Raw genomic sequence first — 27,805 nt, 5'->3', positions numbered from 1 at the left:
TGTCATAGTTTGGACTGTTTTAGCTGTGATATTGTTACAGTGGTCAACTCCTCATCAATTGCGAGCTACACATGTACACTTATGTATTCCATGTTGTACAAAGCAGTTTTCTACTCGGGGGTTAAAATCACAAACTGCCCTCAGACACTTTTTAATTGCTGTTACAGGTGAATGTGAGTGTCTGGACCAGTTTGGCTGTATCATGTCCTACAAAATCTTGTAAGTAGTGGCTAACTGTACATGTAATTCATTACAATAGGCCCCAATTTCAGTTGTTCTTTGTATTAGAGCGAGGTAGTCGGATAAGGTGGGAAAAATGTTATTTACCCTCAGATGGTTTGAAACCTTTATTTGGATTGTTTAACTGGTCTTTTCAGTCATATGTTGTCGAAGTTTAGCCATCTGAATATTAATATGTAATGACGTCAGAATGGGTTTGTTTATATCCTTCACTGCCGACTGTCGCATGTCTTGACGAACTCATACTGTGGAGTTTCAGTTTTGACCCTGATCAAACCATGATTCTGCTACCCAGCTTTAAAGTGTAAATTCTGTGAGTTCAAGTCCAGCTCATGCTGGCTTCCTCTCCGGCTGTAGGTGGGAAGGTCTTCCAGCAACCTGCGCATGGTTGTTTGTTTTCTCCCAGGCACTGCCCGGTTTCCTCCCACCATAATGCTCGCTGCCATCATATAAGTGAAATATTCTAGAGTATGGCATATAACACCAGTCGAATAAATAAATAAAGAAATAAAGTTTAAATTAAGCATTTTTTTGTGTATAGCCACAGACTTATCCTTAACCATTTTAGTTCAGGAAAACATTTGGTCTTCCCAGACTGTTGGATGCTCAAACAAATGAAACTATTAAAACTAACAAGTAACTGAAAATATTATGGTGAACAAAAGTAACGTTTACTATTCAGTTTTGTCACCAAAAGTATTATTTTAAGGCCTTTCTGTGCATTTGAAGTTGCGTTTGTACATATCAAACTTTACAGTGTTTGGTGCCTGGTTATACCACCCATCATTTGTACATATCAAACTTTACAAATAGGTGAAATACAGTGTTTGGTGCCTGGTTATACCACCCATCATTTGTACATATCAAACTTTACAAATAGGTGAAATACAGTGTTTGGTGCCTGGTTATACCACCCATCATTTGTACATATCAAACTTTACAAATAGGTGAAATACAGTGTTTGGTGCCTGGTTATACCACCCATCATTTGTACATATCAAACTTTACAGATAGGTGAAATACAGTGTTTGGTGCCTGGTTATACCACCCATCATTTGTACATATCAAACTTTACAAATAGGTGAAATACAGTTTTTGGTGCCTGGTTATACCACCCATCATTTGTACTCTTCTCCCATCAAATTGTATTTGACAGTAATCACTGTTGACACCATGACGCACTTGACAGCAGTCCACTTAATGTCCAAACTGACCACTGGGGCCTAAGGAAGGTCCCAAGTACAAGGCTCAGGAGCTTTTTTTTTTGTACTTTAACGTATATTTTTGGACAAATTTTAAACTGCATACATGTAGTAAGAAATAAATTCTATACATTTCCGGGATCCTTTAACGTTTTAGCTTTACCCAAATGTGTATGTACATGTATGTCTGAGCTATTGAGTATTACCTGTAGGTCTCACCTGTAATTCTCACCTGTAAACATTTCTTGTATTAACAGTCAGTTCCGTGGCTTCCACTCTCGTCGGTTCTCCAGCTGTAGTGTCAAGGACTTGGAGATCTCTATCAACATGGGCCTAGCCTCCTGCCTGGTCAAGAAGAATGAGGTGGGTGCACCAGTCTGGTTTGTCAGATCCTAGGTACCCTAGATACGTGTAGCAAGGGCATGTGAGTGTCTGTAACAAACATTGAATCAGCTCCGATCAACAGCATAAATCCAGCCTGGAGGATGGCTTGTACCTGTACACCACTGCTTGACTTGTAAAAAGTCTGCATCATGATAGTTGTAAGGCACAAAAAGCGAGATATCGTAGAATTACCCCTTGTGTGTGCCAAGAAATGAAATAACATTTGTCTCTGTCAGGATAGTTGTAAGGCACAAAAGCGAGATACCATGGAATTACCCCTTGTGTATTCCAAGAAATGAAATTACATTTGTCTCCTTCAGGATAGGTGTAACGCACAAAAGCGAGATATCGTAGAATTACCCCTTGTGTATGCCAAGAAATGAAATAACATTTGTCTCCGTCAGGATAGTTGTAAGACACAAAAGCGAGATATCGTAGAATTACCCCTTGTGTATGCCAAGAAATGAAATAACATTTTTCTCCTTCAGGGTAGTTGTAAGGCACAAAAGCGAGATATCGTAGAATTACCCCTTGTGTTTGCCAAGAAATGAAATAACATTTGTCTCTGTCAGGATAGTTGTAAGGCACAAAAGTGAGATATCATGGAATTACCCCTTGTGTATGCCAAAAAATGAAATAACATTTGTCTCCTTCAGGATAGTTGTAAGGCACAAAAGTGAGATATCATGGAATTACCCCTTGTGTATGCCAAGAAATGAAATAACATTTGTCTCCTTCAGGATAGTTGTAAGGCACAAAAGCGAGAAATCTTGGAATTACCCCTTGTGTATGCCAAGAAATGAAATAACATTTGTCTCCTTCAGGATAGTTGTAAGGCACAAAAGCGAGATATCATGGAATTACCCCTTGTGTATGCCAAGAAATGAAATAACATTTGTCTCCTTCAGGATAGTTGTAAGGCACAAAAGCGAGATATCATGGAATTACCCCTTGTGTATGCCAAGAAATGAAATAACATTTGTCTCCTTCAGGATAGTTGTAAGGCACAAAAGCTAGATATCGTAGAATTACCCCCTTGTGTATGTCAAGAAATGAAATAACATTTGTCTCCTTCAGGACAGTTGTAAGGCACAAAAGCGAGATACAGTATCTTGGAATTACCCCTTGTGTATGCCAAGAAATGAACTAACATTTGTCTCCGTCAGGATAGTTGTAAGGCACAAAAGCGAGATATCGTAGAATTACCCCTTGTGTATGCCAAGAAATGAACTAACATTTGTCTCCGTCAGGATAGTTGTAAGGCACAAAAGCGAGATATCGTAGAATTACCCCCATTTTTGTCTCCTTCAGGATAGTTGTAAGGCACAAAAGCGAGATATCTTGGAATTACCCCTTGTGTATGCCAAGAAATGAACTAACATTTGTCTCCGTCAGGATAGTTGTAAGGCACAAAAGTGAGATATCGTAGAATTACCCCTTGTGTATGCCAAGAAATGAACTAACATTTGTCTCCATCAGGATAGTTGTAAGGCACGAAAGCGAGATATTGTAGAATTACCCCTTGTGTATGCCAAAAAATGAAATAACATTTGTCACCGTCAAGATAGTTGTAAGGCACAAAAGCAAGATATCGTAGAATTACTCCTTGTGTATGCCAAGAAATGAAACATTTGTCTCCTTCAGGGTAGTTGTAAGGCACAAAAGTAAGATATCATGGAATTACCCCTTATGTATGCCAAGAAATGAAATAACATTTGTCTCTGTCAGGATAGTTGTATGGCACAAAAGCGAGATATCATGGAATTACCCCTTGTGTATGCCAAGAAATCAAATAACATTTGTCCCCGTCAGGATAGTTGTAAGGCACAAAAGCGAGATATCGTAGAATTACCCCTTGTGTATGCCAAGAAATGAACTAACATTTGTCCCCGTCAGGATAGTTATAAGGCACAAAAGCGAGATATCGTAGAATTACCCCTTGTGTATGCCAAAAAATGAACTAACATTTGTCTCCTTCAGGATAGTTGTAAGGCACAAAAGTGAGATATCATGGAATTACCCCTTGTGTATGCCAAGAAATCAAATAACATTTGTCTCCGTCAGGATAGTTGTAAGGCACAAAAGCGAGATATCGTAGAATTACCCCTTGTGTATGCCAAGAAATGAACTAACATTTGTCTCCGTCAGGGTAGTTGTAAGGCACAAAAGCAAGATATCATGGAATTACCCCTTGGGTATGCCAAGAAATGAAGCGACAACTGTCCAGGTATTCTGGACAATTCTGAATGTAATTCACCAGATTTGCAAATGACACATAAATTTTGCTTGTTTTTTCATTCCGTTAACTTCTTCATTCCTGTACAGGAATTTCACGATGGATGTCCTCTAGGACAATAGGTTGCACATGTGTTTTTTCTTTTTTTTTACAGAGGAACTTTGCACAGCAGTGTGGTAATAAGTTTGTCGAGAGAGGGGAAGAGTGTGACTGTGGGTCAAGGGAGGTAAGTCTGATGATCGCAGTGTCATATGTATGATTATAAAATGTACCTGTTGAGACTGATTTCAGGCTGTGCCTTATTCTGGATGGCTGAATTTAAGATTGTGACTTCAGGCTGTGCCTTATTCTGGATGGCTGAATTTAAGATTGTGACTTCAGGCTTTGACTTATTCTGGATGGCTGAATTTAAGATTGTGACTTCAGGCTGTGCCTTATTCTGGATGGCTGAATTTAAGCTTGTGACTTCAGGCTGTGCCTTATTCTGGATGGCTGAATTTAAGCTTGTGACTTCAGGCTGTGCCTTATTCTGGATGGCTGAATTTAAGCTTGTGATTTCAGGCTGTGCCTTATTCTGGATGGCTGAATTTAAGCTTGTGACTCCTGAATAACTTTTACCCCTTTTATTGGGTGGGGGAAGAGGAGAAATCTCCAATGCTGAAGTTTATTAGTGTTTCAGTACACTGAACTGCCAAATTGTAATATTGGAACATTGTATACATAGGGATACAGCAGGATTGTTTGATGTTTCCAGAGTAGCTTATCTACAATGTGCACTGTAACCAAGGGCACGTGTCTAATGTAAGGGTGAGTTGTAAATGCGTGGACAACAGACAATAAATGCCCAGTTGGTTGTCCAGGGCTAACTGGGAAAAAAAAATGTTATCATAACCATTGTGTCATTTGCACATTAGGGGGTAAAAAGTTAAAGGTGTTGCAAAACTATGTAAAAATTGAGTTGTGCTGTGTTTCTCTCTCTCCAAATCAGGATTGTGCTCTGCTGGACCCATGCTGTGACCCCCGCACCTGTCTGCTAAAGTCCTGGGCCACATGTAGGTCTGGACCCTGCTGTAACAACTGCACTGTAAGTATAGACAGCGTTAAGGACTTTGTGGGACTGGATTCACAACAGAAGGGTTGTACGAACTACTTCTGGCAGCAGTATTGGAGTACTTTGGCTATAACAGTTCATGTATAGAGCAGGGGTCACTTTCACAAAACTTTGTCATGTTTCGCGTAGGTTTTTTACGTGAAAGATGTTGTCAAGGCTATAGTGCCATAAGGCGACGTCATTTATGAGAAAGGTGAGGAAAGATTGATTTATGAATTTTATTGAAAGAGGGCACAGGATTTTAATATATGGCTAACTGGCGATTGTTCTGTGAGGGTAATGATGTGGCATGCAACCCCTCTGCATGGGAGCCTACCCTCTAGGATTGGATCTCCCCTGTTAAGGACCTCTGAAAATTAAAGTAGGCATTAATAAATACATGTAGATCACTTAACACTATGCAAAAGTATACTTTATTATATATATATATATTATTTATAATATATTTATTTTTTTAGATTTTTGTGACAAGAGTTAAATGCACTCAAACATTTGAATTCTGAGGTGGACTTTGTGGAGCATACTGTCAGAGTTTACCCAACTCTAATCACAACGCTGAATGTGGGAATAACTCTTTTTACCTATGAGTAAAAGATTGCTGAAATAATGTACCCAAAAATTCCTCCCCTCTGGTGAAGATCAGGAAGACAGGGCTCATAGATACAGTTAGCATGGCGGATAAGTGAGTAAGAGCACCATAGTATCCCTTTTTTCTGGTGAATATCAGGGAAAAAGGTAATGTGACGTCAGAGTTTCTAGATACCATCAGTTTGCCTCATAAAGCCCACCATAGTATTCAGATATTTGAATGCCTTTCAACACTCTTAAAAAAATCTGGAAAAATAAATATTATTTTTACGCAGTTTTCTGTTGTCTGTTTTATGAAGCTTACTTCATAGTTTAGCTTCAAGCGAGTGGTATATACTATAAGATACCAGGCTGTCAGAATGTTGACTCTTTACCATGATGCTTCAGCGTGTGCTTCAGACAAAATAAAGTGTTACAGAAGATGCTGATAATATCAGCGGGCATGTGTCCTACATCTCATCACGCTTAACTCATTCTCTCTGCTGATAAATGTAGACACATTCTCCGTATTTACTGTAACTCTTCAACCTTTCCCCATGGTTGCAAGATTTTCAAGCATATTCCGAAGGTATTATTCTGTGCAGACTGATAAATTTAAACTTTCTGTCCTGAAATTGGCCTAACAAACCTATATAGTTTGGTCTCCAAAATCTAATTATAAATGTGCATAAATTGCACTGACCGATGCTCTTTCATACATGTGAAGAAGTTGAGCAATTGAATTCATTAGCTGGACTCAGTATTTCACCAATATTGTGTAAGTTAACTCTTAGCACTGAAACTTCAGCAACTCCATTACAGGACGCCATTTTATTGTTGCGGCGAGAAACACCTGAACTCTGAGGCACACGATATATTGGTGTTTGTTGTTGTTGCAGCTGTACCCTGCGACCCATGTTTGCCGTGACAAGACAACTGAGTGTGATGTTCCGGAGTTCTGTACAGGGCTCACAGGAGAGGTGAGTTCACGGCTAGGGTGGCTATTCATCCTATTCAGTTAATTTTAAATGATTTTTGTTCATCACAGTTGACTTAAAACTTTTCTCATTGCATTGGAAACCATTTACGCTCAGCATAATTCAGCCTTCAAAGAAATGTATTCGGTATACTATATGTTAAATCCGTTAATATCAGTTATATTCAGTATGTTTAGAGTTCAAATCCAATGTGGGTGATAGTAACGATTTTAAGAACTGGACACCTTTCAGTATTGACCTAGGAGGTATGTCAGGTGCCTAACAGAAGGCAGTGGTCAGTTTTGTGGTAAAACCCAGTGAAATAAATGAGTCTTTATTCAGACAATAATGTTCACCTGTAGCTAACTGTGACCTCTGCTTCCACAGTGCCCAAGTAACAACTTCATCCAGGACGGCCACCCATGTGCTAACAACACAGGCTACTGTTTTGGGGGGATTTGCCCTACCCTCGGGCAGCAGTGCCAGGCCATCTGGGGAGAGGGTAGGTATTCATGTGCATCATTTCACATCAGTGTTGGCATCAAAAGTATCAAGTTTGGTGCATTTTATGTTCCACATTTAAGGTGAAATACAGTAATCACTGGTGATAAATGTGTGCTTGAATGATAGGTATTTAGGCTCATGTCACAGTGTGATAAATGGGTGCTGGAATGATAGGTATTTAGGTTCATGTCAAAGTGTGATAAATGTGTGCTTGAATGATAGGTATTTAGGCTCATTTCACAGTGTGATAAATGTGTGCTTGAATGGTAGGTATTTAGGTTCATGTCAAAGTGTGATAAATGTGTTCTTGAATGATAGGTATTTAGGCTCATTTCACAGTGTGATAAATGTGTGCTTGAATGGTAGGTATTTAGGTTCATGTTACAGTGTGATAAATGTGTGCTTGAATGGTAGGTATTTAGGTTCATGTCAAAGTGTGATAAATGTGTGCTTGACTGATAGGTATTTAGGCTTATTTCACAGTGTGATAAATGTGTGCTTGAATGGTAGGTATTTAGGTTCGTATTACAGTGTGCTGCATTTGACCTTCAAAACCTGTCAATGAGTAAATCATTTGGTACTCCACTTCCAGAGGCCGAGAGCGCAGATTTCCGCTGCTTTGAGAGATTTAACCCAACGGGAAATTTCAACGGCCATTGTGGGCGAGATGAAAGCACAGGACACTACATCAAGTGTACCCCTGAGTAAGTGTAGCGGTCATATAGATGTATCAAAATTTAAAATATGGGCTCTGTGGGCCGTCGAGGAGCTGCTTTTAAACGCGTCAGTTTGCAAACGAAATGGATTTTCTCCTTTCAGTACAGGTGCACCTGAAAGTGCAGATATTTGGAGGATCCAGTGCAATATGGTAGCTAGAAGAATATCCTAGCAACCGTATCTTAAATATCTTAGATGGAGGATTTGAATATGTTCTGGAAATTCAAATTAAATCAGATTTATAGTACATGTTAAAAATGATTTATTGTGTGGAGTAGCGGCACCAGAAGTAAAGTGTCCTCATGTACTTCTGGGTAAAAGTTTGCGTCCCACCCCCAAATTTATTAATTTGTGTGGTCACAGGGTAACGTGTATATGTAGACTTGATATTGGTGCTACTGTTAATGTGCATAAACTGGGTGGAATATAGGTGCTATCTACATCTGTTCTGGTGGGAATTTCCCTTTATCTCAGTTGGTAGAGTGCTGAACTTTGGCTGTGGAGAACTGAGCTAAAATTCTAGTGTGGTCCACAGAGTAAATCCTCCAATCATTGCACTGGTGCTGTGACCAAACAGGTTCCAAGAGGCGTAGAGATCATTGGTTCAAACCCCAGCAGGGTCACCCCATCACACATGCATCATCCTTCTGTGCGTCAATGTATCTTGTGAACTTTGTAAATGACTTCTTTTCCAGTATTGCTTCAGGAAGAGCTGTCTTCTTCTCCACTCATAAACAGAAAAGTACTTGAGTGAAACATAAAATACCTGTCTGTAAACAACATTGTTTTTCATTGTCTTGCCCAGGAACTCCCAGTGTGGTTTACTTCACTGTGATGGTGGGGATAAGGTGCCCTTGTACGGCCCAGACAAGGCCTTCTCCAAAACCACAGTGTCATCAGGAGGGGTCGAGTACGAATGCAAGTGAGTGTTAAGTCTGCACACATATATACCATATATACGTTCTGTACAGTGCTGTGCCCTGGGGGAGCCGGGTGGTTGGGTGGGAGGAAGTTGGAGAGAGTATGTATATGTCTCCGGATGATCTGTCGAAGGAAGGGGATTTGTCCGTGTTCCTGCAAGGTTTCAGCTGTTTTTTGTGAGCATACAGCAATTCAAAATACAGGACTTCAGGATTTCATAATTGGTAGCATAATTCGTAACATAATTCGTCATTGGTAGCATAATTCCTTTGGTTCGTACGTTCCACAAGTGACAACAGTTTTTTGTGGACAGTTCTCTGTGAAGATACACTCTACACTTATCTTTGTAATCCCTGGATTACCAGCATAATATCTCTGGTTTCTCCCTGGATTACCAGTGTAAAGTCTCTGGTTTCTCCATGGATTACCAGTATAAAGTTTCGGTTTCTCCCTGGATTACCAGCATAAAGTCTCTGGTTTCTCCCTGGATTACGAGCATAATGTCTCTGGTTTATCCCTGGATTACCAGTATAATGTCTTTGGTTTCTCCCTGGATTACCAGTATAATGTCTCTGGTTTCTCCTCGGATTACCAGTATAATGTCTTTGGTTTCTCCCTGGATTACCAGTATAATGTCTTTGGTTTCTCCCTGGATTACCAGCATAATGTCTCTGGTTTGTCCCTGGATTACCAGTATAAAGTCTCTGGTTTCTCCTTGGATTACCAGTATAATGTCTCTGGTTTCTCCCTGGATTACGAGCATAATGTCTCTGGTTTATCCCTGGATTACCAGTATAATGTCTCTGGTTTCTCCCTGGATTACCAGTATAATGTCTCTGGATTCTTCCTGGATTACCAGCATAATGTCTCTGGTTTCAAAATGTCTGCTGCCTGCAAATAACACCTTGCTGCCTGCAGATAACACCATGCTGCCTGCAAATAACACCTTGCTGCCTGCAGATAACACCGTGCTGCCTGCAAATAACACCTTGCTGCCTGCAGATAACACCGTGCTGCCTGCAAATAACACCTTGCTGCCTGCAGATAACACCGTGCTGCCTGCAAATAACACCTTGCTGCCTGCAGATAACACCGTGCTGCCTGCAAATAACACCTTGCTGCCTGCAAATAACACCTTGCTGCCTGCAGACAACACCGTGCTGCCTGCAGATAACACCTTGCTGCCTGCAGATAACACCATGCTGCCTGCAGATAACACCTTGCTGCCTGCAAATAACACCTTGCTGCCTGCAGATAACACCGTGCTGCCTGCAGATAACACCGTGCTGCCTGCAGATAACACCTTGCTGCCTGCAGATAACACCATGCTGCCTGCAGATAACACCTTGCTGCCTGCAAATAACACCTTGCTGCCTGCAGATAACACCGTGCTGCCTGCAAATAACACCTTGCTGCCTGCAGATAACACCGTGCTGCCTGCAGATAACACCGTGCTGCCTGTAGATAACACCTTTGCTGCCTGCAGATAACACCATGCTGCCTGCAGATAACACGTTGCTGCCTGCAGATAACACCATGCTGCCTGCAAATAACACCGTGCTGCCTGCAGATAACACCTTGCTGCCTGTAGATAACACCTTGCTGCCTGCAGATAACACCGTGCTGCCTGCAAATAACACCTTGCTGCCTGCAGATAACACCTTGCTGCCTGCAAAAAACACCTTGCTGCCTGCAGATAACACCGTGCTGCCTGCAGATAACACCTTGCTGCCTGCAGATAACACCTTTGCTGCCTGCAGATAACACCTTTGCTGCCTGCAGATAACACCTTGCTGCCTGCAAATAACACCTTGCTGCCTGCAAATAACACCTTGCTGCCTGCAGATAACACCATGCTGCCTGCAAATAACACCTTGCTGCCTGCAGATAACACCGTGCTGCCTGCAAATAACACCTTGCTGCCTGCAGATAACACCTTGCTGCCTGCAGATAACACCTTGCTGCCTGCAAATAACACCTTGCTGCCTGCAAATAACACCTTGCTGCCTGCAGATAACACCATGCTGCCTGCAAATAACACCTTGCTGCCTGCAGATAACACCTTGCTGCCTGCAAATAACACCTTGCTGCCTGCAGATAACACCTTACTGCCTGCAAATAACACCTTGCTGCCTGCAGATAACACCATGCTGCCTGCAGATAACACCTTGCTGCCTGCAAATAACACCTTGCTGCCTGCAGATAACACCGTGCTGCCTGCAGATAACACCTTGCTGCCTGTAGATAACACCATGCTGCCTGCAAATAACACCTTTGTTGCCTGTTTTCTCGTCACCAGGATTGTGCACGGCCCGGCAGCGCTGGACATGCCCCACACAGGGATGGTAGAGGACGGTACCCGGTGTGGGGAGGGAAGTCTCTGCCTGGACAGGACCTGTGTGGGGGTAGACACCCTGGCTCACCTCATCTGCCCAGCTAACTCCCTCGGGTTGGAGTGCTCCCAACATGGGGTAAGATAATCATGTAGTAGCTAAAATTTGACTGAAAAAATTTCTTTAAGCCAAATATAGATCATGAAATCTTATCTTTGTTTCTGAAACTCGGCAATTTTTTAGCAGTGCAATGTCATCCTTCCTTGTGAACAAACCTTAAATCATCTGTCTCTGATGACTGGAATTGTGATGTGCTAGAAAACAGAACAAACCTTAAATCATCTGTCTCTGATGACTGGAATTGTGATGTGCTAGAAAACAGAACAAACCTTAAATCGTCTGTCTCTGATGACTGGAATTGTGATATGCTAGAAAACAGAACAAACCTTAAATCATCTGTCTCTGATGACTGGAATTGTGATATGCTAGAAAACAGAACAAACCTTAAATCATCTGTCTCTGATGACTGGAATTGTGATATGCTAGAAAACAGAACAAACCTTAAATCATCTGTCTCTGATGACTGGAATTGTGATATGCTAGAAAACAGAACAAACCTTTAATCATCTGTCTCTGATGACTGGAATTGTGATGTGCTAGAAAACAGAACAAACCTTAAATCATCTGTCTCTGATGACTGGAATTGTGATGTGCTAGAAAACAGAACAAACCTTAAATCATCTGTCTCTGATGACTGGAATTGTGATGTGCTAGAAAACAGAACAAACCTTAAATCATCTGTCTCTGATGACTGGAATTGTGATATGCTAGAAAACAGAACAAACCTTAAATCATCTGTCTCTGATGACTGGAATTGTGATATGCTAGAAAACAGAACAAACCTTAAATCATCTGTCTCTGATGACTGGAATTGTGATATGCTAGAAAACAGAACAAACCTTTAATCATCTGTCTCTGATGACTGGAATTGTGATATGCTAGAAAACAGAACAAACCTTAAATCATCTGTCTCTGATGACTGGAATTGTGATGTGCTAGAAAACAGAACAAACCTTAAATCATCTTGTCTCTGATGACTGGAATTGTGATATGCTAGAAAACAGAACAAACCTTAAATCATCTTGTCTCTGATGACTGGAATTGTGATATGCTAGAAAACAGAACAAACCTTAAATCATCTGTCTCTGATGACTGGAATTGTGATATGCTAGAAAACAGAACAAACCTTAAATCATCTGTCTCTGATGACTGGAATTGTGATATGCTAGAAAACAGAACAAACCTTAAATCATCTTGTCTCTGATGACTGGAATTGTGATATGCTAGAAAACAGAACAAACCTTAAATCATCTGTCCCTGATGACTGGAATTGTGATGTGCTAGAAAACAGAACAAACCAAACTGTAAGTTGTGAACATCAGCAAAACCTGATTTTAGACTTGTGGCCTCGTGAAGTGGGGTGTTGTGTTAACTTCCATGTTACTCAGGCAAGTTTTTCACCGCGATGTTAGCGAGAGAGGCAGCAAATGGCCAGATGTCTGCCACATCAAATGTAGGGATCCATCACTAACAGTGTACTGTTGTTGTTGTATTCAGATTTGCACACGAGGAGGCACGTGTTTCTGTTACCCAGGCTGGAGTGGCTTTGCCTGCGACATTGAGGTGGAGATCATCACAGAACCACCTATGACCAAAGCTCCACCCACAACGGCTACAACAACAACACCTGTCCCTGTGAACATTCGGACTGGGTCGACACCCGCAACGGCTGTGTCGGGTCAGTCAAGATACCCCTCCTCCACTCCAACTCTCGCCGTTGTCAAAGGTGTGGCACTAAATTTGTTTTTCCTATTTGTAGATTTTTTGCTATCTGATTGGTCAGTTATACTCTTTCATCAGGACTCCTGTTGGGTGTTCCACCTACATGTACCCGGTATGGCAAAACTTTATTCACACACACCTTATACAGCAAAACCTTGTTCACACACACCTGATACGACAAACCCTTGTTCACACACATCTGATACTGTAAAACCTTTTTTACACACACTGATACGACAAGACCTTGTTCACACACACCTGGCGGCAAAACCTTGTTTACACACACTTGATACGGCAGAACCTAGTTCACACACGTCAACGAACATGGTTTATTGTGTACCTCTGCACAACAGAAATATATAGCACCATGTAGGTTACTATGTACCAAAGACTTCCTGTAACATATTATTACAGAGAAGTCAAGTACCAGAAAACTTGATGAATACCTTGTAATAAATAAATCTGCTTAGATAGCCTAATAGTAAGAGTGTGTGCCTTGAAGTCAGGTGGCTTGAGATCAAACCAGGGTCAGGTCACACCAAAAACTTAAACATGACACTTGATGCTGCCTCACTTGGCACTCAGTGTTGAGAAGTTAGAGCAAGGAAACAAGACTGGTTAACAGGGTGCCAGTGTAATGTGGCTGGATGAGGTGTCATATTTGGTGTCTTCTGCATTATACTTTCAGTCACCCTGCCACAAGAAGACACCTAATGTCTCCTTGTTGTCATGTGACTGAAAACTTGGGAAGTATGACATGAGCCTCAGTGGTACATACATGTACGTATAATGAATGCCCGATCCATCTGTTTCAGACACTAAGCCTGGCCTGAGCACGACCTGGTTAGTGGTCATTCTGGCCTCAGTAGTTGGAGGACTTGTCCTTGTTATAGGACTCACCATGATCTGTTACAGGTGAGCAGATAATAACTACAGGTGTAAATCACTTCTACCTGCCCCCAGATGTTACTGTCTAATGATGTTAAAAGTTGGCATGTCTTGTTTTTTTTTATAAAGCATTTATTTGGCTGTAGAAACATTCAGCATAAGTTATTTTGGTTATGCATATCCATACATGTGTTGCTTTTAGCAATGTTTTACAAACACAAAGATTAGCAGGTGCATTTAGAAATGTTAAACAAATAAATACAACATTTATTAGATATCTGAATAGTACATATTGTTTAGTTACACAGAAACACAATTTATGGCTGGTCAGATTAGATACATCTACACAGAATTTGGACATATCTGTGTTTAATACAAGTATATGGCAGTAATGTCATTTCTTTTTTCTCCTACTTGACATTGTCATTTACTGTAAGATCATAAAATGTAAAACAGGACAACAGGACACGCGTGGAGAGGGTTCAACCCTAGCCTTGGACCCAGACTTTGTTCTCACTGGTCGTGAGGCCTGAGTGACAGTAACTTGTTGACCATGTTTGTGTGACGGTTTGCAGAGTCCAGTGTTCATGGAAGTTTGTGGCACCAGTGTGATGTGCATGTCTGTACACCAGTTCACCAGTTTCTTCTAACCATAAAAATGACTGCCATCATATAAGTGGGGGGCCTCCGTGGCCAACCTGGTCTCACCAGTGGGGTCACTGTGAGTTCAAGTCCAGCTCATCCTGGCTTCCTCCCCGCTGATACGTGGAAGGTCTGGCAGCAGTCTGCAGATTGTTCTGGGTTTAGTTTGGTTTCCTCCCACCATAATGCTCATCGCCGCCGTATTAGTGAAATATTCTTCAGAATGGCATAAAACTCCAACCACATAAATAAATAAATCATGTAAGTTAAAACTGAATTAAGCAATAATCAAATAAAAATTAAGATATATCTCCTCTGTCTTATTTGTGATAATATCTTTGTTTGAAAATCACTATCTTAATTTTAAGATGGAAAGTTTTTTGATGCAGCATCAGTATTTGTATCTATCATTAAATCAGTCATTGTCTTGTCCTTTAAGTCATCATGATAAATTGTTTTGTTATACATTATTCGTTTAAATTCAGATGTCCGAACAAAATGTTTACATATTTTCGCTTCTTTTCAAAAGACGAAAGACACCAAACAAGTCAGTTTTGTCGGGAAGTAAAAACAACATCTTCATCGGCCAAGACTCGTCTCTCCTCAAGAAGAAAGGGGACAACTCTGACGGGTCTGGAAAGAAATCGCTCAGGTTAATAAGTTTTGGCAGTTTGCCAACATATAGGTATGTGTAGCACTAACCAAGCCTCTAACAATCGGTGTTGTTGCTTTTGTCTGCTTTCTTACTCACACAATAATGGGATGATGGTTACAGTAACTGGATGAAGGTGTAACAATAACTGGATGAATGTCACACTAACTGGATGAAGGTGTAACAATAAAATGTTTAACGCTTCAACAGCTGTATGAAGGTTACAATAACTGGATGAAGGTTACAATGTCTTGATAAAGCTTACAATGATTGGATGAAGGTTAAAGTATTTAGATGAAGGTTATAATGTCTTCGTGTAGAACAGAACCCAGCATTTATACACGACACCAGGTAATACTCACCTCAGGGAGGGGAACACAACCCAGCATTTATACACAACACCAGGTAATACTCACCTCAGGGAGGGGAACACAACCCAACATTTATACACAACACCAGGTAATACTCACCTCAGGGAGGGGAACACAACCCAGCATTTATACACAACACCAGGTAATGCTCACCTCGGGGGGGGAACACAACCCAGCATTTATACACAACACCAGGTAATGCTCACCTCAGGGAGGGGAACACAACCCAGCATTTATACACAACACCAGGTAATGCTCACCTCAGGGAGGGGAACACAACCCAGCATATATACAAAACACCAGGTAATACTCACCTCAGGGCAGGGAACAGAACCCAGAATTTATACACCACATCAATAGATCTGTCCCAATTTTTCATTATTAGCTTGACAGTTATTTCTTGTAAAGTACTTGATGTGTTTGAGTTGAGGTCTTGCATACATGTAGAGCACAATAACTGGAGGGCTTGTTCCACTGGAGACATGCTGTGAGCATATTAATTACCATTCAGTATAAAATTCATGACTTAGTGTATTGGGTATTAGAATCAGTGCGTGTATGATACATATAAATATACCTCAAAAAGTACTTCATATATAGAGTTGAGGTTTTCCATGCCTCTGTGGTGTTGGTGATAGTAGTGTCTGGTGTCTGTTGGCAGTGTGTGTGTGCTTTATGGTGGTGGTGGTGTCTGGTGTCCAGTGGCTGTGGTGTCTGATGGCAGTGGTGTCTGGTGGCAGTGGTGTGTGGTGTCTGGTAGCAGTGGTGTCTGGTGTGTGGTGATGTTTGCAGCGATTGCAATGCTGGTGATGGTGATTATTTAAAAACTGTGGTAATAATGCCAATGGTGCTAATGGGTGGTGGTGATGGTGGTGAGGGTCGTGATGCTAACTGGTGGTGGTATTGGTGATGGTGGTGAGGGTCATGATGCTAATGGGTGGTGGTATATTGTGACGGTGGTGAGGGTCATGATGCTAATGGGTGGTGGTATATTGTGATGGTGGTGAGGGTCATGATGCTAACTTGTGGTGGCAGTGGTGATTGTGATTGGAATGGTGGTGAGGGTCATGATGCTAACTGATGGTGGTATTGGTGATGGTGACGGTGGTGAGGGTCGTGATGCTAACGGGTGGTGGTATTGGTGATTGTGACGGTGGTGAGGGTCATGATGCTAACTGGTTGTGGTATTGTTGATGGTGGTGAGGGTCATGATGCTAATGGGTGGTGGTATATTGTGACGGTGGTGACGGTCTTGATGCTAATGGGTGGTGGTATATTGTGATGGTCGTGAGGGTCATGATGCTAATGGGTGGTGGTATATTGTGACGGTGGTCAGGGTCATGATGCTAATGGGTGATGGTGACAGTGATGAGGTCATGATGCTAACTTGTGGTGGTAGTGGTGATTGTGATGGGAATGGTGGTGAGGGTCATGATTCTAACTTGTGGTGGTAGTGGTGATTGTGATGGGAATGGTGGTGAGGGTCATGATGCTAACTGGTGGTGGTGATTATTATGGTGGTGAGGGTCATGATGCTAACTGGTGGTGGTAGTGGTGATGGTGGTGAGGGTCATGATGCTAACTGGTGGTGGTATTGGTGATGGTGACGGTGGTGAGGGTCATGATGCTAATGGGTGGTGGTATTGGTGATGGTGATGGTGGTGAGGGTCATGATGCTAACTGGTGGTGGTATTGGTGATGGTGTTGGTGGTGAGGGTCATGATGCTAACTGGTGGTGGTAGTGGTGATGGTGATGGTGGTGAGGGTCATGATGCTAACTGGTGGTGGTATTGGTGATGGTGACGGTGGTGAGGGTCATGTTGCTAACTGGTGGTGGTAGTGGTGATGGTGATGGTGGTGAGGGTCATGATGCTAACTGGTGGTGGTAGTGGTGATGGTGATGGTGGTGAGGGTCTTGATGCTAACTGGTGGTGGTAGTGGTGATGGGGATGGTGGTGAGGGTCATGATGCTAACTGGTGGTGGTATTGGTGATGGTGACGGTGGTGAGGGTCTTGATGCTAACTGGTGGTGGTAGTGGTGATGGTGATGGTGGTGAGGGTCTTGATGCTAACTGGTGGTGGTAGTGGTGATGGTGATGGTGGTGAGGGTCTTGATACTAACTGGTGGTGGTATTGGTGATGGTGATGGTGGTGAGGGTCATGAGGGTCAATACATGTATACATGTGTATGTTTTATTTTCTGGTCGTAGGTTGAAAGGTCATCCAGCAACCTGTAGAGGTTGTGGGTTTCCCCAGGGCTCAGCCCAATTCCCTCCCACCATAATGCTTACCGCCGTCGTATAGGTGAAATATTCTTGAGTACGGCGCAAAACACCAGTCAAATAAATAAATAAATATACACGTGCATGAGTACTAGGGCTGTTTTCATACGTGGGGTTCCAGGTGGGGTTTGAGCTACACATAATTTAATAAATCTGGATGATTTTACACGATGATTTTACACATGATTTTATATTCCATGTACATTGCTTCATTTTGATTTCTTGATTTCCCTGATTGTTACGTTTATTTTCGTTAACATCATAAGGTGTTTTTGCGTGAGTATCATGTTTTCAATTTCTTGAATATGAATCTTCAAAGCAATTTTGTTCTTCTCTTGGAAGTCGTAAGAATTGTTTTAAGCACCTGATCTGAGTAAGAATTTTTTTTGTTTTATCCTTCCAGACTGGGTAAATCAAAGAAGAAAGGTAAGAAAATGAGACCATCTTCTGAGGAGGAAAGCGACATTGGAGAGTTACCTCCCCCTCCCATCATCATTACCTCCCCGAACAGTGCCAAACCTCCAGAGAAAGGCATTCTGAAGAATTCGCTGAACTCGATAAAGTTCCGTGAGGCAATGGCTCAGACCAGCGAGGACACAAACACAGATGACCAGAACGACTGCGAGACAGGATCGAGGTCAAGTCTGAGTCTCACGCAGTGTATGGGCAATGACGAGGAGCTGGAAGAGGAGGATGAGGATGCCGAACTGCGCCAGATCCTCGAGGGGACCGCTGCTTGTTACCATAGAGACCACGACCACAATTACGCGGGACTAACCATGCCTGGGTCAGACAGCTATGAGAATCAGTTTGTGTTGCCCGCGCCACCAACCACCATGTTCGACAGTCCGCTGCACAGCCCCGCACTGAGCTTTGCCAGTAGCGGACGCACAGGTGGATACCCGTACTCCAGGCGTGGAAGCAACAACAGTGGACGTGACAATGGGATTCCGTCACCCGCGCGCGCCAAACACCTACGTCTGCGTCCCCTGGAAGACATGATGGAGAGGAATCAGTCAACATACGTGGATCTGTCACCATCTCCGGAGGACATGGCCAACGAACACAAAATCTCGCCGTCTAACTCCGAGGACATTCGCAGCAGTGAGACTGAGGTGGACCGCGATTACTATCAGTGTAACAAGCGTCCAGACCACACGAGCGCACCTAAGTACACCTACAGTAATAATCGGGAGGACCGGCGGTTCCACAGGGACCATGAACCACCCACATCTGACGCTGCAGGGTTAGGGCTCTCTCGCATCCCTAAACTCAGTCCACTCAGGTTTGAAAAGTTCCTACTCCATTCCCGAGGCAATTACGATGGCAGAGGGTTGAGAGGGACAGACGATGATAACGGTAATCTCAACACTAGTGACTTGAGCTCGCACCAGGGCACGGCAAACTCCCGCAGCGGCTGTGAGAAAAGCTCGGGCTACGGCAGCGAGCAAGATCCTGATCGGAAAAGCATCGAAGACCTCGTCAATCCAAGATCACGATCAAGGTCACAGTCATCATCCCCGCCAACCTTCAGCAATGTCATCCGAGCAGGTCCAAACCGCATCCAGTTGGTTCCGTCAGGAGATCGGGACCACCAGATGGCGCCACCTCTACCACAACGGCAGCCTCAGAAGGTTTCATACAGTGCTAACGAGAGATTACAGAAGCTGTTGGAGGGCCTACCGCGTATCAATGCGGGAAGTTTTGAGCGGAGCCCGATAGCCAACACACCCTCTGGTAGCAGCACCAGTAGTGGGTCTAGTCGTGGAAGTATAGTAGGAGTTCCCCAAGACCTGGGTCCAAAGTCACGTCCGCTGCCGCCGGCACGCAGCTCTAACCGTGACAGTGTGCCGTGTATAGACAGAAGTTTGGACGAAATCCCTCAGACTGTAGAGGATGAGTTGTCTGAGGGGTCAGCAGCCGATCCCATGGGGGAGGAAGGCTTGCGGACACAGAGACCCACCAGTCTGGACGTGTACCACAAAACTGGTCTGTCAGATCCCCGTAACCTAAACACACACAACCCCGCAGACAAACTTGACCGCTTCGTCAACAAACAATACACTGAATTGGACAGGGGAGCCAGCTATCTGAACATGGATGAATAAAACTATAATAAAGCTGGGAGACGTAGAGTATTAATTGAGAACATATGAATTGTCAAAGCATGCAGATGTTTCTACAAATCATTGAGAAAGTTGAGCCAGCATCAGGCTTGGCTTTCGCAGAACTATACTACATGGAAGGACTCACAAGGTATAAGTAGACATTGATATCTGCCCTTGACCTCCAGTATTTGACCTTGACATATGACGTCTGATTTTGGTTTTTTATGTCTGACCTTGATGTCTAACCTTGGGTTTGGATGTCTAACCTTGGGTTTGGATGTCTGACCTTGATATCTCACGTTGGGTTTGGATGTCTGACCTTGGTTTGGATGTCTGACCTTGGTTTGGAGGCCTGACCATTATAACATTTTATTGTTATTGTTTGTACTGAGCATGTTCAAAGCCAAAATGTCAACAAAGTGTATGTGCAGCATTCACTGCCGTCTCATAGGAAACAAAATCTACATAGAAAGATATTTTTAGTCACAAAATAACCTTTTTATTTTTTTTTTTTCATATTTTTTTTCAAGGACTTTATCCAAAGGATTGATAGGAAAGTATTATGCAACAAAATATTGATATTTGTGCAACACAACCGCTCAGTTTAATGTCAATTTGTGCTTTTTTGACCAAATTCACACTTGCCAAATTTTCACCTGAAGGGGAGACAAGTAAGGAAATAACTTCATCACAGACTTGATCATTGCTGAGTCATACGCCCATTGTCATTAGAGTTGATCAATAGAACATGGCAGGACCCAGTGGGTATTTTTTAAGAAACTGATTGCGTTTCTTCATGTGTATCACGCAAAGCTCACATATGCATTTGGCCATTTCACCTTATTCTCAGCACTCAATCCATAAACTGCCAACTTGTCAAGAGCATTAAACTTTTTCACGTGAAAATTCTATCATTTAGATGGGCGGCTTTCGATGCTGTTCAGTTTGGAAAGAGGAAAATTTAGACTGTAGCTGCTGAAGAAGTTGTGGAGAGAAGGTTGTGGATTCCATGGCACAATGTCCCTTCCTGTTTGTAAAGTAAAAGGCAAAAAAAAACCCCACTAAAATGAAGTATATATCAGATGAAAGTCCAGTGAACTTTGTCCAGGAAAATAGTTGTTTCTCAGAATTTTTCCAGCTGAATAAAATCATGCTTTTAAAACATCAGATTCTGTGCTGGTCTGTAGTGGCCCAGATGGTATCGGTGACTTCACATCCTTATTTCTGGCTGAACTATGTCGTTTCAAGGCCCAAGGTCCAGCGAATGTACATGTATATGTGTCTTATAGGATGTTGAAATCTAGAAGTCTATGCGTTAAACGACATCACTGGTCCCAGTATGGTCAGAAAAAGTCTCCGAAGAATCCAAAGTTCAATTGAATTTTGATTGGTTCAAAAAGTTCTTTAAAAAAAAAATGTGAATTTTTAGACAGTGTTTAATGGTCTTCCACCTGACTTGTACTTCACATTTGTGTTTTCCTTGCCTATAAGGTAGGGAATCTTTGTCCCATTCACTATGGGAAAACGTTGTTTTAGAACATCTCATCATTCAGGTTCATGAACAATTCGGTTTGTACACAATATTGTACACATCAGCATTATTAGATTTTTGTAAGAAACAGTATTACATGTAGATTGATTATTACTGCATTTTACACCGTATATGTAAATGGGAAAGCACAAAAACAGGACAAAATTTATGTAGTCTCATGCTGTCTTGGTTACGAGAAATTTTGCAAGCATAGGCTTAAAATGTTCAGACTTTTAACAATGTTGTAAATTTGCTTGTAGCAACCTGCAAAAGCTTAAATGATTGATTTCTACGGTCCTAGCTGGCCACAATATGGCTGATAAATTGCCAGTCCAATGTTTAGCCAAAATCATTCTTCAGTCCTGGCCATACTGTTTTTTCAAAAGTCAGTGGTATAAAAGGTCTTTGTGAAACATCATTGTAGAAGTCCATTTTTAAACATTGGTGTGAAAGATTGTGCAACATTATTGTGAAACAGGAGCCTAAAAATTTATTGTGAAACATCAGTGTGAAAGATCATTGTGAATATCAGTGAACGTCAGTGTGAAAGGTCATTGTGAACATCAGTGTGAAAGGTCATTGTGAACATCAGTGAACGTCAGTGTGAAAGGTCATTGTGAACATCATTGTGAAAGGTCATCATGAAACATCAGTGTGAAAGGTCACTGTGAAACATCAGCGTGAAAGGTCACTGAAACATCAACTGAAAGGTCATCGTGAACATCATTGTGAAAGATCACTGTGAAACATCATTGTGAAAGGTCATTGTGAAGCATCAGTGTGAAAGGTCACTGTGAACATCATTGTGAAAGGTCATTGTGAAGCATCAGTGTGAAAGGTCATTGTGAACATCATTGTGAAAGATCACTGTGAAACATCAGTATGAAAGATCATTGTGAAGCATCGGTGTGAAAGGTCATTGTCAAACTTCAGTATGAAAGGTGGTTTTAAAACATATGTTGACATGGTTGTAAAATCAACAGGTAAAGTAAGTTTGGAAAGTGACAGGGTCTTGAGGTTGCAAATTATTTTGCAAGAAAAAGAATATTTTCAACAAAAAAAGCTTTTATGTCCAGTAGTTCGTGGTTCATAGGACAATTTGAGTGCCTAAGTGAACTGGGCAAGGTCAAGTTAAAGTTGTAAGCCGCCATCTTATGACAGGTAGTTAGCCATTTCAACATCTCAGAACATATCATGAATTTTTGACTCCATATATTAAAAGTGTAAATGTGACGACTTCAAAGTGGACATTTGTTGTTTAAATCAAACAGGTGTTGTAGAAAAGGTAGGGCTTGTTTAAGTTAGTAATTAGTAAAGGTAGATGTATATGTAGTTATTGTTCAGAAGGATTATGTTGTAGGTTTGATACAGGTATTTACGTGTAATTCACTTAATAAAACTAAACAGAATATGAGGCAAGCACTTCAACCTTTTCACATATGAAAGAGCAACTTTCAGTGCATTTTATGCATGTTATTAATTTGATTTTGGAGATAACACTACATTTGTCGGATAGGCCAATTTCAGGGCTTCACAAAAGTACTATTTTATCAGTCATCACAGAATAATACCTTCAGAATATGCTTGAATAAAAACCTTGCAAACATGTGAAAATGTTGAAGAATTACAATAACCTTGCAAAAATTAAGCAGTTACTTGATGTTTTAGATTTTGATTTAAATTCAGACGTGTACATGTAGTTGTGGAATTTGGCTTGTATATTGCAGTGCCCAAGCATGGCTCTTCATCGTTAGGCAAATGTAGATAGACAATTTACTGGGGATGCATCAAATTCCTTTCAAATTGTAAATAAAGAATGGTTTAATAGTGATATGCATTGTACATGATAGCTCTGTCATTTTTAATTTATACAAAAATCACATGGTATGATCTCATTGTTTTGGTTTTGATTTGTTTGTTGTTGTTTTTTTTTGTGATGTATTTTATTTTTAGAACTTGTGTATGTATATAATAAGGGGCTATGAAAACATCTGAAGGGAGGTAGTTTTCATATACATTGGTCTGGGAGTGATGTTTGCAATATATTACCTGTATCAGTTTTTTTGTGACAGAGACAGAATCAAACGAGTAGAGCAGTATGTATTACTTCATATATTGTCTGCATTACTTTTCTCATTTTTACCATTTTTTTTTCTAGATTTTTAAGGTTGCTTTGCAAAGTCAACTGCTTTTTTTTTTATTTGTAATATATTTATTTTTGTGCTTTTCTACACACTTAGAAAACTTTTGTAATCGCAAAGATAAAAAGACTACTGTTCTGCTATGGGAACACTTTTGGTTTCTGTCAAGTTTTTCATTAGGGATAGGCTCTATCTGTATCGCTGTTGCAACAGTGCTCATTGACGAATTAAATTGGTGCATCATTCAGATTGGATTTAGATAAGCTTTTTATTTTCATTTAACTTTTCAAAAAAAAAATAAAAATACATGGAAAGCAAATGTTACAAAGAAGGAAATTGTGGCACATGCGAACCTGTAACAAATTATGTAAGACTTCAAAATGGCGTGTGTCTATGTATAGTTCGTTAAAAATACGTGTTGAAGTACGATAAGGAGATGTGGTTGCTGAGTGTTGTGTGTTGCCATTTCTCTATACTCTACAATCTTGTGGCCTTGATATATGTTAGCGTTTATATACCTATACATTAACACGTGTAAATACGCGATTTAGCTGGCGTTATCACTGTTTGTTCACGTGCAATGATTGTTTGACAGCTGTTATATGCTTGTTTTGCTAACGAACGCCTTCACAGTCTACATGTATTTGGAAAAGATATCGTAAGTAAAATGTAAATGAGATTTCAATTCGGACAGTTGTGAGTCTTGAGCCTTTTTTTTTCATACATACTCTAATTGTCTTAGGGAATTGGAAGAGGTGTTTTGTGTGATTTATACTAATTCAGGAGGAAAAATGAACACCTTTGACGAGATGGACCCGAGGCCATTTCCACAAAATCGTTTCTAAACACTTCGTCACGATGCTCAGTCTTTTTGGGCTGGAATTTGAAATTTTCGCTTGTTTGTCCTAATACAACATTTTGAGTTCATCCACATTTGAAATTCTAGAGCCCAAAAATAAGCTATAAAATGGTATTACAAATTTTGACCTATTAAGTCAGAAATGGGTTTGTGGAAGTGGCCGTTGTTTCAGAAGGAAGTGGCGACGTCGGCCAATATGGCGGTATTTTCATATACGATCATATATAACAGATTTGATGCAGAAATCAGGACCCCATGTTCCGGTCAGGGATGTTGGTCATGATGTTGGGCAAGGCAAGCTTAATCAAACGGAGATGAGAAATGACGAGTAGTTTTGTGAAACCATTTTCACAACATTTCCTAAATCAAATTTGCTTTTGGTCAAAATAATGGTAAATTATCGCTGTTCAGAAAACGCCATTTCCACAGGACTGTGAAGATTGTAGATTAAAGCCATTTTTACCGCCCAGGAAGTAATATGATACATTTTTTGTCCTTTTATATATTAGGACATATTAAAATGCATACTAAGACGTAAATCCAAGCGTTTCCTGTACACATGGTTCCGGCGAAGTAGGGAAATAGGTCCATTAAGAGCGTGGGACAACATGCTCCGGTGTGCCGCGCTTAAGCCATTTACTTACAAGGCTACATCTTGGGACACATTCCACAAAGCTGTTTCTGACCTAAGTCAAAATGTAAAACCTTTTCACAATGCTTAGTTGGTACTGCTCGTTGAAATATGGACATATTTGCCTTAATATTGATGAGGTGCAAAAAATGTTGATTTCTAAAACGGAAAAATAAGCTTTAAGATCGAATTTCATTGTTGACTTAAGTCATAAATGGCTTTGTGGAATTGGCCTTAGAACTAAAAGATCACAGCCTGTTTTACCGAAATCTTCGTGACTTAAGGTTTGTTGGCTGAGACTGGTATACCGAATGTCTGGTTCGACGCAAACTTGGAGTTTTTGAAGCCTGGACAGGAGTTGAAGTGTTGCCGAAAATAGACTTTGTTGAAACCTAGACCGGAAAAAGAAAAAAAATGTGAGTTTTTGTTATAGTTTTCAAAACAACCCTGTTAAATTTGTGAATACTTTATGGCGGGGAAGTTGTCAGAGTTCCGCGTCGATGGAAGTGCTCATTGGTGGACAACAGGTATGTTTGTGCTGTGAAATCAGACCATAAATTTCAAGAATTGCATAAAAATTATGTTTTATAGGCTATATTGGACTACGACCACAGATATTAAAAACACAGATGTTAATCATTTTAATCATATTGTCATTGCACTCAGTGTGGTTATCGTTCTGTTTACGATGTGACAATATTATTATCTTGTTTTCAAGGATTAGATCTGTTGGTTTGATAATCCTGGAATAGCTCAACATACCGATACACCTTAGCTAACATTATAGGATATACAACGTTATACTTCATTTTCCTGGAGTAGTGCCAGAGTTCTGCCAACTCACCTAGTTTTCGAGCCAACTCGCCTAGTTTTCAGGCCAACTCGCCTAGTTTTCAGGCACTTTTCTCATGTCATCTGCTAAAGTACAGGCCAACGCAAATTTGCGCGGTACAATTTTGACTTCCCCACCTTATTTGCTTGGCCTCAGTTGGTTAGCGCGCTAGCGGAGCGCAGTGACCCAGGAGCCTCTCCACAATGCGGTCCCTGTCAGTTCAAGTCCAGCTCATGCTGGCTTCCTCTCCAGCCGTACATGGGAAGGTCTGCCAGCAACCTGTGGATGGTTGTGGGTTTCCCCCGTGCTGTGCCCGGTTTCCTTCCACCATAATGGTATACTATCCAAAAAAAGAAACGCATAGGTGTTTTGTTTTATTTTAAAATGAAATAAATACATTTTGTCTTCATTTCATGAGCTAAATGTGTTTTAATATTGTTAATAGTCACAGTTAGCACACATTTTATTCCTCAAAACATTTCTTGGTTGAAAATGTTGAGTTTGGAGGCCGTTTTTGGAAGAAGTAAAAAATACAGCACCACACTGCATCACGTGCAGTCTTACACGCCGAACTTACGCATGGAAAGCATGCAGTGTGTGACTATAAAACCGCAACTTCGGGCCGGAAATCGGCATCTTTCAAGTGGTGTTTTCAAGCTGATTCAACATGCCACGTCTTGACACTGTCACAAGAAATATTGCCATTGGAAGACTTCAAGCTGGAGAGTCCCAATCGTCCATTTCTAGGCGTCTACACGTCAGCCAGAGCACGATTTCACGGCTTGCTGCACGCTACAACAATACTGGGACAACAAATAACCGTCGGCGTTCAGGTCGACCACGTGTCACTACAGCAGCCCAAGATCGCTACATAAGGGTCCTCCATTTGCGTGACCGTTGTGCTACAGCTGAAAGCACAGCAGCCAGCATACCGGGACTGAGGACGATATCAGGTCAGACGGTGCGGAACAGGCTGAGGGAACATGAACTGAGAGCCAGGAGGCCCTATGTTGGGATCGTGCTGCATCCTCACCATCGCGCCAATCGCCTCCGATGGTGTAACAACGTTACTGCATGGAATCTACGCAACTGGCGACGCATTTGGTTCAGTGATGAGTCCAGATTCCTATTGCAGAGACGTGATGGTAGAAACCGGGTTTACAGACGTGCTCACGAACGTTATGCCCCTAACTGCGTACGCCAAGTGGACAGATTTGGTGGAGGGAGTGTGATGATGAGGGCAGCAATATCGTATACTGGTCGTACAAATCTTGTCAGGGAAATCTTACGGCCGTACGCTACCGAGACACCATCCTGCAGCCACACCTCTTACCTGTCGTTGACGTACAGCGGGAGTTGTTCCAGCAGGACAACGCCAGACCGCACACGGCACGTGTCACAAGGGACTTCCTCGCCGAAAACAATGTAAATGTGCTACCCTGACCGTCCCGTTCCCCGGATCTTAGCCTAATTGAGCATCTGTGGGATGAACTTGATCGACGTCTACGCCAACGTCAACCTCAACCCCAAACGCTTCAAGAGCAAGTTGCATGTTTGCAGGAGGAGTGGCAGAACATTCCCCAGGCCTCTATCCAGCGTCTCATCCAGTCCATGACAAGGCGTGTCAGAACTGTTATTCGTGCCCGTGGTGGTCACAACAGATACTGACATTCCACTCAAGTGGGAGACTCATTGTGAGTGTCTTACCTCAAGTTGATGGCCTTGTTGTCTAGATATGGACCCTTCCTTAATCTGTGTAAAAAAATATTTGCAGAATAGCAATTCTTATTTAGTTATGCATAATTGAAAAGACTGCATCACCTCCGCAAAAAAC

At 41.6% G+C, this 27,805-nt stretch overlaps 1 protein-coding gene across 1 annotated transcript in view; it reads left to right on the top strand.

The window, feature by feature from the left end:
- Window positions 1-24,335, top strand: part of LOC135477748 (disintegrin and metalloproteinase domain-containing protein unc-71-like) — a 78,748-nt gene extending 54,413 nt beyond the window's left edge. The window contains exons 15-27 of the mRNA XM_064757942.1: window positions 168-219; window positions 1,700-1,805; window positions 4,217-4,288; window positions 5,051-5,146; window positions 6,640-6,720; window positions 7,105-7,219; window positions 7,814-7,925; window positions 8,744-8,860; window positions 11,159-11,330; window positions 12,810-13,038; window positions 13,850-13,949; window positions 15,094-15,249; window positions 18,273-24,335. Coding sequence (XP_064614012.1) covers window positions 168-219; window positions 1,700-1,805; window positions 4,217-4,288; window positions 5,051-5,146; window positions 6,640-6,720; window positions 7,105-7,219; window positions 7,814-7,925; window positions 8,744-8,860; window positions 11,159-11,330; window positions 12,810-13,038; window positions 13,850-13,949; window positions 15,094-15,249; window positions 18,273-19,977 — 3,113 coding nt within the window. The 3' untranslated portion in view covers window positions 19,978-24,335. The remainder of the gene's footprint in view (window positions 1-167; window positions 220-1,699; window positions 1,806-4,216; window positions 4,289-5,050; window positions 5,147-6,639; window positions 6,721-7,104; window positions 7,220-7,813; window positions 7,926-8,743; window positions 8,861-11,158; window positions 11,331-12,809; window positions 13,039-13,849; window positions 13,950-15,093; window positions 15,250-18,272) is intronic.
- Window positions 24,336-27,805: the final 3,470 nt, after the last annotated feature.

This window comes from Liolophura sinensis, chromosome 11, assembly GCF_032854445.1.
Source record: "Liolophura sinensis isolate JHLJ2023 chromosome 11, CUHK_Ljap_v2, whole genome shotgun sequence".
In the NCBI taxonomy this organism is placed as follows: domain Eukaryota; kingdom Metazoa; phylum Mollusca; class Polyplacophora; order Chitonida; family Chitonidae; genus Liolophura; species Liolophura sinensis.
The sequence above is the reverse complement of the archived record's forward strand: the minus strand, read 5'-3'. Positions and strand labels throughout refer to the sequence as shown.